The sequence below is a fragment of the Nansenia antarctica genome, assembly GCF_963989245.1.
Source record: "Nansenia antarctica genome assembly, chromosome: 5".
NCBI lineage: Eukaryota > Metazoa > Chordata > Actinopteri > Argentiniformes > Microstomatidae > Nansenia > Nansenia antarctica.
In genome coordinates, this window is record NC_137690.1 from 51,474,432 (window position 1) to 51,491,258 (window position 16,827).

At 42.2% G+C, this 16,827-nt stretch overlaps 1 protein-coding gene across 1 annotated transcript; it reads left to right on the forward strand.

The window, feature by feature from the left end:
* The first annotated feature begins 976 nt into the window (after positions 1 to 976).
* On the forward strand, positions 977 to 11,752 carry pdik1l (PDLIM1 interacting kinase 1 like). Its single transcript, XM_080532655.1, has 3 exons — positions 977 to 1,083; positions 3,821 to 4,116; positions 7,755 to 11,752. The coding sequence occupies exons 1-3, from the start codon at positions 1,053 to 1,055 to the stop codon at positions 8,493 to 8,495; spliced, it is 1,068 nt and encodes a 355-aa protein (XP_080388781.1). The 5' UTR covers positions 977 to 1,052; the 3' UTR covers positions 8,496 to 11,752.
* The last annotated feature ends 5,075 nt before the right edge of the window (positions 11,753 to 16,827 follow it).

The following is a 16,827-nucleotide window of genomic DNA, read 5'->3' on the forward strand; positions in this document are numbered from 1 at the left end:
TATATCCCAAGTGTCTTGTTACAACTCAGCCTATATCAGTAGTCAATTCTCAGGGACTGTATTTGAAGCATAAAATGGAACAATAATATTTGCTCACAGATAAAAATTTTGATGTTTACAATTCAGACGTTCTGTGCAATTGCAAATACATCAAGTCGTGGCAAAGATACTGCCAAATGTGCAGTAATTTGTGTTTAATTGACTAAAGAATGTAGCTATGTTTACTGAAGTTGCAGTAACTGAAGATGCAATAAGGATTTAACTATATGACTGTTGTTTTTTACAATTTCATTTAAAACTGAGAAGGCATGCATCCCAGACTTGGAAACAACAATGTGTTGTAGTGTTGTTGACATGTTCATCACTTCCCCTGCTAATAAACTTAAAATATTACAGTGATCCACTGGTGGGACTTTTTACATGTCAGATCATAGATACACAGCATGCCATGTTTCACTAGATATGACACTATATGATAATGAGTATACTAATCGTAAAAAATATAATTTGGTTGATCCAGTTTAAAGATCATAGCAATCCTTGGAACATTGTTAGGCAAGTTAGGCCATAGGCAGTGATATGCTTACACTTACACTTTCTGAAGCTGTTTAAATAGTTCAACACTGCATTTTCAAAACGTAGGCTATATGTATTGTATTGAGATAAACATGTTATTATTGTATAGTTAGAATAAGGTGTTGCATGAAAGTGGGTGTTTAAGATTGATATGATGATTTGAGATATCTACTTTGGGAAATATTACACATTCGAAAAATATTTGAATATGTGCATACGGTAAGGATGAATGCATATTCATTTTCTCTCCATATACACATTGAATCCCCATATTGCCATTATATTTTCCCGAGGCTCAACCCTCTTGTTTTGGGAGCGAGCCAACCGTGCGCGCGCGCTGTTGGAGGGGACTCCGCGAGCAGGTCCGCGGTCTCAGCAGCCAAGCACGCTCACATTCACACGGACCGTGGCTGCGCGAGGACGTGTGTGGCGGTTAGTAACGTAATGGCTGCCAGGGAAAGTGAGATTGACAACAAATGAATTCTTCAGAGAAGACGAAGACTAAAGGTAAATGTGAAAACTTGCCTTCTTTGTTCCTTCGTCTTCAGACAGAAGCCGGTTCTTTGTCTACAACAAGTGACAGCGGTATGTCGCTGTGTGATTGAACCTGGACAAATGTGCTGGCAGCGGCAGGCATAGACATAGTAGCACTAGGCATAGACATAGTAGCACTAGGCATAGACATAGCAGCACTGGGCATAGACATAGTAGCACTGGGCATAGACAACGTAGCACTAGGCATAGACATAGTAACACTAGGCATAGACATAGTAACACTAGGCATAGACATAGCAGCACTAGGCATAGACATAGTAACACTAGGCATAGACATAGCAGCACTAGGCATAGACATAGTAACACTAGGCATAGACATAGTAGCACTAGGCATAGACATAGTAGCACTAGACATAGACATAGCAGCACTAGGCATAGACATAGTAACACTAGGCATAGACATAGTAGCACTAGGCATAGACATAATAACACTAGGCATAGACATAGTAGCACTAGGCATAGACATAGCAGCACTAGGCATAGACATAGTAGCACTAGGCATAGACATAGTAGCACTAGGCATAGACATAGTAACACTAGGCATAGACATGGCAGCACTAGCCCCGATGCCAATGGTCGTGCCGCTCATACTTCACTTATATACTTTGGTCACAAACTCTGCGGTTGTTCGGATGGTGATCCCGAAGTGATGGCGCTGGGGAATCGCAATCGATCCCTGCTACTAAACTATAAAATGTACTTTTTATGCCGTGTGTAACGATTAACTACTAAGATTGCAAACTGCTGTGCACCAAAACAACAACAACAACAACAACAACAACACACGTTGAAACCGGATATTTCAATGTTTATTTATGGTTTTTGCATTACATTCTTTTGGTCTACGTTGTAAGAATTGTTATTATTTGTAAGAATTGTATACGTTGTAACAACATTCCATTTTTTTGGGTCTATACGTTGTAAGCATGTCTGGACCACAAATATACCTCTACAGCTGGTGAAAGTTATCTGCAAATAGGAATTTGTCAGCATCGGATCCGACGGGAAAGGTCTGTGGCCTCAGAACATGACATACGAGGGGAACAGATGCGGCGAGCATAGCTCAAGACAATAATACCATGTGTCCATGACTTGATTGGGCTAGCTAGCTAGAAAGCTAGCTGCCTAACGTACATTTACTCTAAGCTGCAGTTTGGCTAGGTAGCTAGACTTTTGTTAATCAGCTAATTATGGTCATGGATGGTGGTAATAGCCTGAATGATCGCTTCCTTAGCTATCTCTGGTTATCCAGATAGCAGCAGACTAGACGTGTGTTCCTTTGCTTTCTGTGTTTTTTAGACTGAGGAAAATATGTGTCGCTATCTCGTATCAACGCGTTTCTGTCTCTAAATGCCAAGAGCTCGGCTAACGTTAGTTAATTGTTATGCATGATCATTTGATACCATTCAATTTGCGTATGTAATATGGGGTGTCAGTGTTGGCTGCTGCAAGTTTCCTCTACTGTCAAATCTGTTCTTTTCCATGACCACATAGCAATTGAGTTTGGGTCAAAACTTTGTTGACGTTTCTCAGTGCAGACGTGCATTTGCAAGCTTTGAATGCCTTCAAATAATCTGCAGAGCAGCTCGCTTGATTTGTGTCACGCACGTCACATCAAAACTAATCAACATGCTTGACAACAAACAGTCTTTCCTGGCTGAGGCTTGAGGAGAGATTGACTACTTCTCTTTTAGTCTTTTTTGAGAAACATCTGTTTGTTGACATGTCCTGTCCACTTGTAGAATCTATTCGCGTACACTTCAAACGGACATGCATAACCCACAAGACACGCTACTAATGGGTTTCTTCATGGTGGAGGCTAAAAACGGATTTCCTGTCACTCAGTTATGTATAGAAGAGACAACACTCTATCACAGTGCCAGTCCCTTGTCTAAAGATCTAATTTAACTATACTAATGGGAAAATATTAATCTATGTAGCAGCTAATGGGGATCTTAATAAACAAATAAACATGTGAACATGTCAATGACTTCTTGAGACCAAGCTGTCATCAAGAAGCTAGCCATCTCATTTATGTTTACTGTCAAGAACAAGTGTTGCCCGGCAACTGTTGTGCTTCGGCCTGTACTTCAGGGTGACATGAGGCATGATGACTGCATCTGATACATTTGACCTTTTGAACACACAACAAATCAACACGATTCAATGTCTATCGATTAGATGTTGACCGTACAATGGCTTTTAAATGTTATGATAATTGGATATTACTTATTTAAAACATAGCGTACATGTTGTAAGTCTTGAGGATGGAAGCTTTCTTAACTTAAGTGTTGCTATGGCTTTATTCGTGAAGAATTGGCGAGGGATGGACATTTTCCATCAGTCAGACTCTAGATCTTTAGGACACACACTGTAGTGCTGTTTGGGGAAAAATGGAGAACACAGCCAGGCATAGGCCTAGTCTGCCGTGTGAGTTGCTATCACCTGGCTGTCAACTCAGGAAGCAAAAGGAAGTAGCTTATGGAGAATTCTAACTTTACCTGTTACGAATCCAAACAAGGAATCTCAACCTTATTCTCTGTCAGCCTAAGCTCACCTTTAGTGTCAACATCAACAGGTAAAAGTTAATAACATCTAGAAACAGCTTTCTTTTGCTTGGGGTTTTTACCTTCCTATCCCCTGTATCTTTCCTCCCCATCTCCTCCCCCCCCCCCCTCCATATCCACAGTGAGGAAGAGGATGGTGAGCAGTCAGCCGAAGTACGATCTGATCCAGGAGGTGGGGCGGGGCAGCTACGGCGTGGTGTATGAGGCTGCGGTGAAGTGCACGGGCACCCGCGTGGCGGTCAAGAAGATCCGCTGCCACTCACCCGAGAACGTGGAGCTGGCCCTGCGGGAGTTCTGGGCCCTCAGTAGCATCCAGAGCCAGCACCCCAACGTGATCCACCTGGAGGAGTGTGTGCTGCAGCGGGACGAGCTGGCCCAGAGGATGAGCCATGGCTCCAGCTCCCCTCTCTACCTGGAGGTAAGAGGCCTGTTCTCTGGGAGGCCAGGGGCCTGCAGGGTTCTCCTCAACGAATGCAAGAGTGGCGCTGTTCCACGCTGTGAACTTTAAGGCACCACTATGTAAACATTACAAGGGTATATATTAACTGTATAATATAATAACTATATAGTTAGTAATGATAGCTCTATCATCAATCGCCAATGACGACGTCGCTAAACGGAAGCGTAACTGAAAGTGATGTTTCCAAGTGAGTTCAGCGTTTTTGCACATGAATAAACGCAGTCGGGTTTTGATAATGCAATCCAGCGCCACACTGTTCAAAGATCCTGGGGAGAACCCTGGGCCTAGATAGGCTCAAGTTTTTGTGTGTGAATAATTTTTGAAGCAAAGCAGTTTCTACAGACACCCCCCTCGTGAACAGGTTAGGCTATAGGTAGGCTACCTATAGGTTATGAGTGCCCACGTTTATTGCCACAGGGCCTTCAGGATAGGGCTGGGCAAACGATCAACATTTTTTTTCCGATAATCGTAACGAATTAACGATCAATTATCGATTAATCAATACGCTTTTTTTGTATTTTTTTTTGTATTTTTTTTATTTTTAAATCCCCCCAAAAAATCGGGGGAAAAAAATAGGGCAGAAATAACAAGCATGTTTTCCTTGGGGAAAAAACTTTATTTGTGTTGCTATTGCACACATTCATTCATTCACATCCAAACTAGACACTACAGTCAGATAACAATCCTCTTAAACAAGGCAGTGAGTAGCCTAAATTGTTTAACTTAAAAACACATTTTACGTTATAAATAAAAATATAGAAAATAAGTAACTCACCATAGGAGCAGTAAAAAAAACAGTTACTCACAAATAGGAGGATGACTGAAAACATTAGTGTCCTTAAGAGCGTCCAGCTTAACTTAAATTTAAACTCCAGCGAGAGACTGTAGGCGGCAGGCCTACTGGTTCTTGTTCAGAAAGATGATCATGTTAACATGTTCAGGGGTGAGAGACGAACGCAATCTGGTGACACGTGGACAAACTAATTTCCATTATTATTATTCCCCCCAAAAATAAAAAATATATTAATAATAATAATATTATTATTAATGATTATCGATCAAAATATCTTGTGATCGACCAAGACCTTATCGATCAATTAATCGATCATCGATCATTGATGCCCACCCCTACTTCAGGACCTCAGCGTTCTGCTGTGCAGATGTAGAGAACCTTGGCAGCTGTGGAGGAAGTAGGGAATGGTCCAGAAGGGAAGGAATTTGACTGGATGCTGATTGGTGACATCCCCCAGAGCCAATGACATAGCCTAGTTCTAACAGGAGTCCTAAAGAGTAGGGTGTGTTGTTGTTTTGAAGCTTCTGCACAGTCATGCCAGTTGCTAAAGGGACTGTGCGTTTGTCCTTGCCCCTGTGCCAGTTGTTCTGGTTGTTCTACTGGTTGTTTGACGGCACATTGTCAACAGCCGTCAATAACGGGGCACAGCACATTCCTATGCACGGTTGTACAAACACAGTAGCATGACAGGGCTTGACTAGTGTTTGCTAGTAACTCCCAAGTGCATGCCATGGTTGGTGACCAGGGTTGGTTCCAGTGTTTAGAGCTGTAATTGCATTTTCACAAATTGTATTGTTGCATCGTCTTCTCCTGTCAGATGGTGCTGCTCTTACAGACCCTTTGTCCTGGTCCTAACAACTGGTTTGTCTTGAATTTAGAGGAGCCGTGGGTGTGCGTGTGCGTGTGCGTGTGTGTAAGTGCATGTGTAAGTGCGTGTGAGCGTGTGTGTAAGTGCGTGTGAGCATGTGTGCGTGTGTCTGAGCGTGTGTACGAGCATGTGCGTGAGCGTGTGTGGGTGTGGGTGGGTGGGTGGACTGTCATCAGAGTGCTTACTGGCTCTATAGAGCGTGTGTGTGTCTGCGTGTGTGTCTCTGTGTGTGACTGTGTGCACACGTGTTGTCAGGTGCTGCCCCTGGCTCTGTGGTTTTAAAGGGGCCCCTCCACAGTCAGCCTGTCTACAGCCTGTCACGTCCCTGTGCCCTCCTGCTGGCTAACTGAGCGCTTCAAGGGCCTGGCCATTCCTGATTATATCCCCTCAGTGGCACGTGGGCCATTGTCCGACAGCTCGTTAAGCTCTCTGGTGGGTTGGGGTTGGCTGCGTTCCCGGAATCCCTTTATTCTGGGTATTTTTTTCTTCTTTTCTGTAATGTTCTGATGTGCGCTTATAGGGAAAACAAATGATAATAGGACAGTATTATCGGACCACGGCAACTGTGGAATTTTCTGCATCTATTAGGTTAACGGCTGCCCCTTTAATGGAATGCCAAACAATCTGTGACCCGTTTGTATATACCACGTTTCGTAAATGGTAGTAGCACCATACATGATGGTTTCCTACTGTTAATATTGTGACACAGGAAGCCGTAATTCAAACTCAAGCGGTTATGCTGGATTTATTTGTAGACAAATGGGATCTTGTGTGTCCTTCCTATGTAGTTTTATAGCACACAGGTGTGTTGTGTGATTTGAAACTCATCTACACCCCTGCATCTAATTATCCATATTATTTTGAAAGTCACTCCTCGTCAGACAGAACCACCGCATTCTCAAGTGTCTTGCTATCGTGTGGCATGGTGTTTGACACTCGTGATTTATCTCATCTAATTTGTACACATTTTTTAAATGCTTTAATTAGCATCTAAGTATTCTCACTCATCATGTTGTCACAAAAAAAAACAGAGTGTTATCAGTGTGAACAAAATAAAAAAATACAAAATACTTTTTGTGTGTCAAAAAGCAGCATTTGTCAGGCGTTTGGAAGGATGAAATGTCATAATACTCATAAGTGTGTAACTGTGTATCTGGTCAGCTGTCAAAAGGAGGAGCTGTGGAGAGATGAAATAAATACAGTTCCTCCAGCTAACGGCTTTTAAGATGAGGCTTCAAAAGGAGCTTTGATAAATAAATAAATAAATAAACAGGCATAAAGACAGCTCACAAAAGATGATGGCAGTCGGGCTGTGTTCAAAGACCAAAAGGGGGGAGGCAATTTTGCTCACTCAAAAGTATCAGATTTTCCCTTTTTTCTCTCCCGGAATGTAATGACTATAATAATAATCTTTCCATCTTGTTTTATCAATAATCATGTCTTCCAGAAAATGTGTTTAATAAATGTCTCTCTTTTTATGTAGATCTGTCAGGTAGCAGTTAGGAATTGTATTTAAAGGTTCTTACAATTTGCATCTGAAATGCAACAGAAATTGACAGTCAAGTCTGTATGCTGGTAGTAGTGGCTTGCTCTTCTTGGCAACCTGTTTAAATAGTTAATTCCATTTGTTATTAGCACATGTTTAGCAGTGTCAGTGTTCATCTCACTGGTGACATGTTTCACTTATTTAATGCAGAGGGTGGCCAAATTGTCAAGATTCTAAAGTGCCACGGGTGACTTTATTCACCAAAAACGCATATATTATGATGCTTTTGTAACCAAAGTATTGTTGCTAGGTAAACACCACATAAAACACTAAGCACTCTAGGTGGTGAATGTTCTGGCATTCTTTGGCAGTTGGTGAGTTAAAGCTTGCCAAGACTCAAACTATGCTTAAACCAATTTCCTGTCTGTTTTGTTTCTCTTTAACTCCAGCTGGTGGAGACTTCCCTAAAGGGTGAGATCACCTTTGACCCCTGCTGCGCGTACTACCTGTGGTTCGTCATGGACTTCTGCGACGGCGGCGATATGAACGCGTACCTGCTCTCCCGTAAGCCCAGCCGCAAGACCAACACCAGCTTCATGCTGCAGCTGGGCAGCGCCCTGGCTTTCCTCCACCGCAACAAGATCATCCACCGCGACCTCAAGCCCGACAACATCCTCATCTGCCAGGGCAGGACGCCGGCCGGCTGCCCCGAGCCCACGCTGAAGGTGGCCGACTTCGGCTTGAGCAAAGTCTGCTCCTCCTCCGGCCTCAACTCGGAGGAGCCGGCCAGCGTCAACAAGTGCTTCCTGTCCACGGCGTGCGGCACAGACTTCTACATGGCCCCTGAGGTGTGGGAGGGCCACTACACGGCCAAGGCGGACATCTTCGCCCTGGGGGTGATAATCTGGGCCATGGTGGAGCGCATCACCTTCGTGGACGTCGAGACGCAGAAGGAGCTGCTGGGTAGCTACGTGCAGCAGGGCTCGGAGATCGTGCCACTGGGGGAGGCTCTCCTGGAGAACCCCAAGATGGAGCTGCTGATCCCTGCCAGGAAGAAGAGCATGAACGCCAACATGAAGCAGCTGATCAGGGACATGCTGTCGGCCAATCCTCAGGAGAGGCCCGACGCTTTTGAACTGGAGCTCCGACTGGTCCGCATCGCCTGCAGAGAGCTGGACTGGGACACGTGATGGTAGAACCTGGAAAGGAAACTTCATGGACCTTGTATAGCTTGTCAAGGACGTGTACACACCGGATTGGCCACACTGTTAGCTCAGATGGGCCACACAAATGGGAAATGTTTTTTCTTAGGGAACAACTCTGCAGAGACCTAAACACAAGACAAAGACGTAAGACATGACAAGAAAGCTTAATAAAAACCCACTTTAATAACTACTACTGAGGTTTGGGTTTCATAATTAGCAGCACACTTAGGCTAGCTGTCTCTATGTAAGAGTGAAATGTTATTGCTACCTACTGCTGTTGGTAGAACCTGTGAAGCCGACTCAGGGCTGCATCGATGCTTCCAAATCCCCCTACACTGAGGCCCTCTTGCATGCTGGCTGTGCAAAGTGTCCCTAAACCTGGGTTAGGGTTAGGGTTAAACCTGTTGGACAAACATATTTGACACCTGGGTGTGTTCAGCAGTTGTATTTGAAACGTTATCTTAAGAAACACATTTTTGCCAGGTTGACTCTGGACACTCTTGGGTGTTAGATGTTGCCTCTCTTTGACAGAAAGGTTGCTTGTCTACAGATACAGCCCTTAAACTCGGTGCTAACTAATCGTACTTCGGATGCAGGTTATACAGGGAGAATGACACCTTGTGATGATGCAATTTTACACCAAGCGCTGATTTACACTTCAATGATCACAAACTGTGCAGGACTTTCGGGACTTTCAGGACTTTCAATTCATGGCTGTTTTTTGTTGTTGTTTTTTTACAGTATTCTGTGGTAACATCCTGTCCCTCCCTGTTCTTATACACCCAACACAGATCTTAGTCTGTTAGATATGTCACTTGCATTCATGATCTCTCATGTTGTGAACCATATATCAAGAAATATTCTGTCAATACAGTTGATACTGTTGAATTCAGGAAATGTCAAACTGCTTCTGAACAAAACTGCACCACAATTGCTTGCAGGTTAATGCGTTTGCAGGACAATTGATGATGCTTTGCTTTTGCATACGCGCTCATGCTTCTCAATGCTCAGGTAAAAACTAGATGCATACTGTTGGTTGGAATTTGTAGACAAACATCTGTTTCCAAAGAGAGCATAATGTGGCATACTTGTACACACAGGGTGGTTGTTTGAACAGCCCTCTGTGTAAGCTGTTAAGAAAAACACCATCCTGCAGATGATAGGATTTTAGTTGTCTGAACTTGTGTTTTTTGTAGGGGTGGGGGATGGTCATCAATAGTTGACTTATCAGCAGGGGTTTGAAGTCTATATTTCGCTGTTGTCCTCAGTGCTGGAAAGGAGCCAATCCCATGGCAAACAGGCCAGTGGTAGCAGAAGAGGTCTGTGTGAATGCAGTCATAACCCCAAACAAGTTTATCAGAATGTAATGATTGGCCTGAAATGAAGGTATTTGAGCAATGGGAGATTTTTAGAGTGTGTAATTAGGTCCCCATAATTGAGAAGGCAACAAGCTGCTTATTCTAAATGCATAAAGGAATCCCTGTGTTGCCCAAACATCTAGTGTGCTGCTTTAATGATCATATATCGAGCAACAAATCTTGAATTTTTCCAAACTGAAGGTCACTTTCGACCAGAGAGAGAGAGGGTTGGGGGTACAACGACTTCAGTGGTGACACTTGATGAATGCACTTTTTGGGGGGGTTATTTCTTTTCTTTTCATTACTACCCTATCACCTTGAGAAGGTTACGAAGGCTGGATGTAGTATGATAAGGGAAACCAGTGTTTACTGAGGAGGACATATTGTCAAGACAAGTCTACTTATGCATGCAATGCCTCTCACCTTCAGGGGAGGAGAGAGAGATATAAAAAAAAAAAAGAGAGAGAGAATAGACACCAGCACCCAATCCTCCACGAGCCAGAGGATCTCAGTTTTTTTTACGCATAATACCGTTGTGTTTAACTTGATCTCCTTTCACTGTGTCAGTTCTCCCCTGGGCTCGGGATCTCACCGGTAATCCCTTTCTCCGCGCTTCCGACAGACTAATTCTAAGCCTATTAAGTTGTTGCAGTAGTTGGCAGAGGACCACTCCTGGGACCCCTCATTGCCTTCCAGGTCATCATTTGTGCACTTTTAATAACTGACGAAGTAAAAATCTGTATTAACAAACGTTCAATCCGAAAACCTGAGCTTATTCGCTACTCTAAAATGCTGGCAGAAGTTTTAAATGTACGCTGTTTATACATGACCAGCTGCCGACACTTGAACCTGCACTACGGCTTGTGAATTTTTCCTCCAGTCACCACAATATTCGATATCTCTATCTCATGATGAGATTATCATATTTTATGCCTTATTTACAAATAAATAAATAATAATAAATAAACAAAAAATGTCCACACCCCTACTGTACCATCGCATTATCATTTTAGGTTTTTGTGAAGATTTTCTTTCACAAAGTGGCTTTGGAGCCTCAATCTTACTAGGTGTTCTCTCAGAATATTAGCACAAATTGTGCTTGAGATGAGACCCTCAGAGTGGTGCATCAGAGTGACAGATGATACCACTTGACCATCAGTGTTATTTATTTTCCCCATGCAAGATAGACTCCCTTTTACCATTTTGCTTTTGACAGTTCTGCATTGATTGTAAAATAGTCATATGCCTGCAATATGAGCAGTGAAAGTAGGTCACTGATATCCTCAGAACTACAGGCAGAGGAGAGCGTGATGGGAAGCGACAGGAGGGAAGGCTCTAGCAGACATCTGCCTTCCCTAAATGATTTAGACATCTGCCAAAGTACGCTGGGACTGCCGTGATATCAAGAGATTCTACGTGTTTGATTTGTTTTAATAAAAATTTCTTTTGCACTAGTATATATACTGTATAGGCAGGGGCTTTACAAGGTTCATGGACATTTGACTGTGTGGATGTGCTCTGTTTTCTAGGGCCTTGTTTGTAAATTGCTGTGATGGGTTTGAATTTCAACAGTTAATTCTGCTTTCGTTTTATTTCCGTCATTGATAAAGAGGTGTGTTATATTTACAGTTGAATACTGTATTTCTGTGCTGGTGATAATTCTGTGTTTTCATTGGCCTGACCGGATGTTGCTTGTGATTTTTGGAGTAACAACATTGGGTTATACAACTGGGGTCAAGTCAGTCTTCTCCAGCTTCTGGTGAGGCTGCATTTGAAAAATGCAACAACAACAAAAAGTCCCAACGGACTCAGCAGCCATTTCTCAACTGTCAGGAACGTGACTCATCACTTCCTCTCTAGGGCTGCCAACTTTCTCTCTACCAAATACGGGACAAAAGGGGGCGGGGGGGTTGCAGGAATTAGCACATTTATGCTATATATACGCATGAGGGGGCCTGTGATTGGATGAATACAGGACAAGGGAGGTCCCGTATATTCATCCAGCCCAATATACGGGACATCCTGGCTAATACGGGACAGTTGGCAACCCTAAACATGACTCATCACATTCTCTGTCCTCCACTCGCTTTGTCCTCAAAAGGCATTTGAGGACACAGAGGAGAGGATGTGAGGAGTTAGGTGTTCCTAACGGTTGAGAAAAGGCTTGTGAATGCATCTCGTTTGGCAACGTTGCATCATAAACTACAGAACCAGGACCCATTGCAAACAGGAGCCTCATCAGGTTGAAATACATCTCAAGTGTGGGATTTTTACAATCAGATGTACTTGGGCTCAAAGTTTTATATAAACAATGTTTTCCTTTTCTGTCATTGTACATTATTTTGAAGAGATTAAATGAGATGTATCAAAAGAACATGTTGTGGATAATGTTGCTATTCACTGTTTGAATTGATGGCTTTTGTAAAATAAAACATGAATTGAAGTTCTGGCTTTATTACGTTTTCAAGGAACTGAACCGACAACAAAAGTCTCCATTAAGCGATTTAATTAAGTGCCTTAATCTTTAGACTAATTAGTGAGAATCCATTCAGTTTGGACTGATCTAGGCTCCTAATTAAGAGATGAAAAAGCCCTTCACTGATGAGTGAACGAAATGTCCATGGTTTCTGCTTGGATGACTGAATTGGTAGTGAGAAGCAGTTCGCTTGTATGCTGAAACTTGCGTCATCACATTAACAAACACTTGCCGCAACTTCTGAAAGGTCAAATCCAACCTATGGCAACTACACACTCACCATTTCCCTCTTGCAACATGTAGGGCCAAGGTCAGCTGAGTTTTAAACTGACCTTCAGCACCTGTAAGATGACACCAGTGACCTAACTAGTGTTAGTTAATCCCAGCACTGCATAACCCATGTAAGGAATGTCAGCAGTTGTTCAACATATGGAGCTTCACCCATTGGCTAGTCACAGAGCTCAGCCCTTCAGATGTTGCCATGCACCATTTCTCAGCTCCTGTCTGCCCAAGAAGCCAAGGACGCCTTCATAATCAGAGACTGTCAGATTAATCAGGTACGGTCTCCAATGGTAGTGACGTAGAGGAGCCCATGTTCACAATAGTTATGTCCTTTGGTCTCATATACAAGTAGATAAGACAGTGGTGTGTGTGTGTATGTGTGTGTGTGTGTGAGAGAGAGAGTATGTTAAGTGTCAGCCTTGGACAAGCCCATTACCTAACAGTACATGGCCTGTAAATTGCAGGCCTCCCAAAGAAAAAGGCCAAGCAGTTTGGCAGATATTGTTCTGTGTCAGTTAAGCTGTGGGAAGCTTAGCTGTGTGGTGAAGACGGTGTTACCTGTATCCATAACTATTTGTATGACCTTTGTTATATTTTGGGTTCTTTGATGTCATGCTTTACTGTGAACCCAAATAGAGTATTTGGGTCTTTTTTTTTTATAGGGTGCCATTTGGACTTAATAACTTGTGAAAAATAAATTGTTGATTTATCTATATTTTAATGTTCTATTATATAAAGGACATATCTAGCTTGCTGAAAAACATAGTGGTCGAGCTCAGGCACCTACATTTTATTTTATTTAGAATACCCTCTGTAGTTGAATAGGGCGAGTGTCTCCAGAACAGAGTGGACACATAACAGGGTGGACACTAACAGGGTGGACATTTTGAGTTAAAGTTAGCCTTTAGCCTGCCTGTGTTAGCATAATGCCTAGAATGACCATGAATACTTGATGAGGAATCTAATTTGCACTAAATACTTTTTTTGAAATTATTCAATTTGATTGATCTCCTCAATATTTAGGCATAACAGGGTGGACATGTTATGGTCAACCACATTAAACTCACTAGATAAAAACATAAAAATCAGATGGTAAAAGAGGTAGATAATCACACAGCTTACAACATTTGAAATCCCCTCCACTGATGTGATGTCACCTCATGAGAGTGATGTGATTGAGAAATATGGTTTTCTTTTAAAAGGGACATTAACACAGCATAACAGGGTGGACAGTGATCGCAGGGACAAGCAATATTGTAAGCAAAACCTTAATTTTTTGTACAAAATAAAAACATTTTTGATAAAAACTATATTTGATTTCAATAGATATTGATCAGGAAAATGAAATAATAATAACATATTTGGAAATGTATATGTTTTTAATAGTTATTTTTTGGATTGAAGTTGAATGAACAACACTGGGGACATCCCAAATCCCATGCAAAATCAAATTTACATCTTTAACCAAAGCTTTTAAAATGTAGAAAACAACAACTTAGAAGCCCATATCATTGTATTCATAATAAATAACAATTGACTGTACATGAAAAACCTAATGGAATTAATATTTGTCCAAATTTAGACAAAATACAACATGATTTAGACTTAGTACTGGGGACGGAAAAGGCACCGTATAAAAAAAATGACCCATTTGTGTGTGTGTGTGTGTGTGTGTGTGTGTGTGTGTGTGTGTGTGTGTGTGTGTGTGTGTGTGTGTGTGTGTGTGTGTGTGTGTGTGTGTGTGTGTGTGTGCGTGTGTGTGTGTGTGTGTGTGTGTGTGTGTGAGTGTGTGTGTGTGTGTGTGTGTGTGTGTGTGTGTGTGTGTGTGTGTTTTCGATCGATAAAGGTATCTGGTAGGTATCATCAGAAGAAGAACGCATCTCACATGACTGGACCACCTATGAAGGTGAAACTGCTTCAGTTATTGCGCTTGCCCCTGAAACAAGTTCTGACTGTGCAGAAAATGAGGCCAGTTTGTGCCACTTTGTAGGACATTTGACTACTGCCTCTATAGTAGTATATCGTTCTCTCACGGGACCCTGACGTATTGTAAAACAAAAAAAAACAAAGCCCATCACTTCCTCCACGAACGTATATCAAAAACTCAGGCAGTGAGTCTACGCAGCTGGAAGGTTGCGTGTCCAGACACGGGGACATGCACGTTACTGGAGGCAGTAATCGGATGGTGGCCGCAATGAACAGACACCAGACACCGAAATACAGTTAAACGTAGAATCGTCACGAACAGGATTCGAACCTGTGCGGGGAAACCCCATTGGATTTCGAGTCCAACGCCTTAACCTCTCGGCCACCGTGACTCCGCTGTTATACTTAGCGGTGTTAACCCTGCTAATAACTTCGGTGTTAATGAGCAGTTTACAATAAAACAATAAAGTTTAAACTACTTTTATTTTCTGAAGGCTAGATTGGTGTTCAGTGGTATTTCAAAGTTAATGTTCTGTCGTCGTTGCCCCTGGAGTTTATTTGGTGGTGGTACTCAATCTGCGGCTTGTCTCCCATTCACAGCCAGGTCAGTGTTTTATAAACCTGAAACTAACCCCACCGTGGATTTGTGCTCATGTCGTCTTGTAATAACTATTTGATTAGATACAACTTTATTGTCATCGTAAAGTACAAGTACCAGACAATGTAATACAGTTAAATGTACAATCGTCACGAACAGGATTCGAACCTGTGCGGGGAAACCCCATTGGATTTCGAGTCCAACGCCTTAACCTCTCGGCCACCGTGACTCCGTTGTGATACTCAGCGGTGTTAACTCCACTAACAACTCAAATAGACAGTTTACATAACAATACACTTGAAACTACTTTTATTTACTGAACCCCATGTCACAGACTGGCCAGGGGAGTATATCTGGTGGTGGCTCTATATGTCACACTCATCGCAGTTTATTAACCAATCATTGAAAAACAAATACGCTATTTGCAATCATTGAATTGTGAGTTTAGCTTAACAAATGAACTGAATTGAAATTCAACTAACTTTGACATTTTTTGAAATTCCCTAACACCCTAACAATAAACTAAGAGAAAGAAAGACTGGTGTGAATGGGACTGTCTCGTTCTTCCTCCACCCCTCTCTCAGTGCAGGGAGTCCTTGAAGTCCTGACAAAGGAAAGGTCCCATCTTCTTCATTTCTTCACCATGGATGAGGAGCATTTCAAGTCCGCACACACCAGTGACTAGCGTCTCTACTTCAAGTACCAGACATTGCATTGGTCAATAGCTTTCCCCCCCTCAATTGTTAGGAACATGACTTCTCAATTCCTCTCCTCTCTTCACCACTTGTCATTATTACTGCTGCCGTTGTAATGATGTGTATGATTAAAAAACGGGCTCTAACCATTATTTTTTATTTTGTCAATTTATTCATCTTCTTTTAGGCCTTCTAATGTATGAGTGACAGCTAATGCACAGTATTCATGTTGATAAATTATTGCTTTGTGAAATATGTATCATGTAGGCCATGAAATAATGAATCACCAATGGTGTCACTAATCTGCTGTATGATTGCAATGATAGGGAACATATTTTATTTTAGTTGATTGTCCCTAAATCTTCATGTCTTAAATGTCTGTCGGTCAATACAACCATACATGTTGATTTACTTACTACGGTTCATGAGTGACTGAACGGTTCATGAGTGATTGATATCAAATGATGAACATTATTAGAGTAGCCTAACCTCTGCTAGACTACGATTCCCAGATTTCTTATGACTACATTGAAGTCCTCACTTTCCCAGAATTCATAGGCAACGGTGTAAGATGGCAGCAAACCCAAGCACAAACACACCTCTTTTTGACTGCCCGTCATGGTAAGACCTACGATGTCTAATGCATATTTTTGACTACGAAATAGCAAAAGCATGCAGTAGAGTGTTGAATGGTCTATGTCGATGAAAGAACGAAGCAATTGTCTCATCGAATGGATTGTAGCTTGCAAGCTAGAAACCTGCCACGTCCAGTTCAGCTAGCTGTACAGCTCAGTTGTCGCAAAGTTAGCGCAGCAAACAATATTGTGTTGTATCTTCCCCTGTCGTGGTTGACAGTCCAAACATATCCGTCTACAGGTCAACCTGGGTCGATATCGGATTGTATTCCAGAACGTTAGTCTGTCAATCTATTTGTTGTCGCAATCTCACCCATTTATCAATGCATTAGTTGACACATTACTAT

Bases quoted from the DNA above. Each gene is read 5' to 3' on its own strand.
- pdik1l (XM_080532655.1), top strand. From the start codon at position 1,053: ATGAATTCTTCAGAGAAGACGAAGACTAAAG. The intron at 1,084-3,820 runs GTAAATGTGAAA...CCATATCCACAG, and splicing joins AGAGAAGACGAAGACTAAAG to TGAGGAAGAGGATGGTGAGC. The intron at 4,117-7,754 runs GTAAGAGGCCTG...CTTTAACTCCAG, and splicing joins GCTCCCCTCTCTACCTGGAG to CTGGTGGAGACTTCCCTAAA.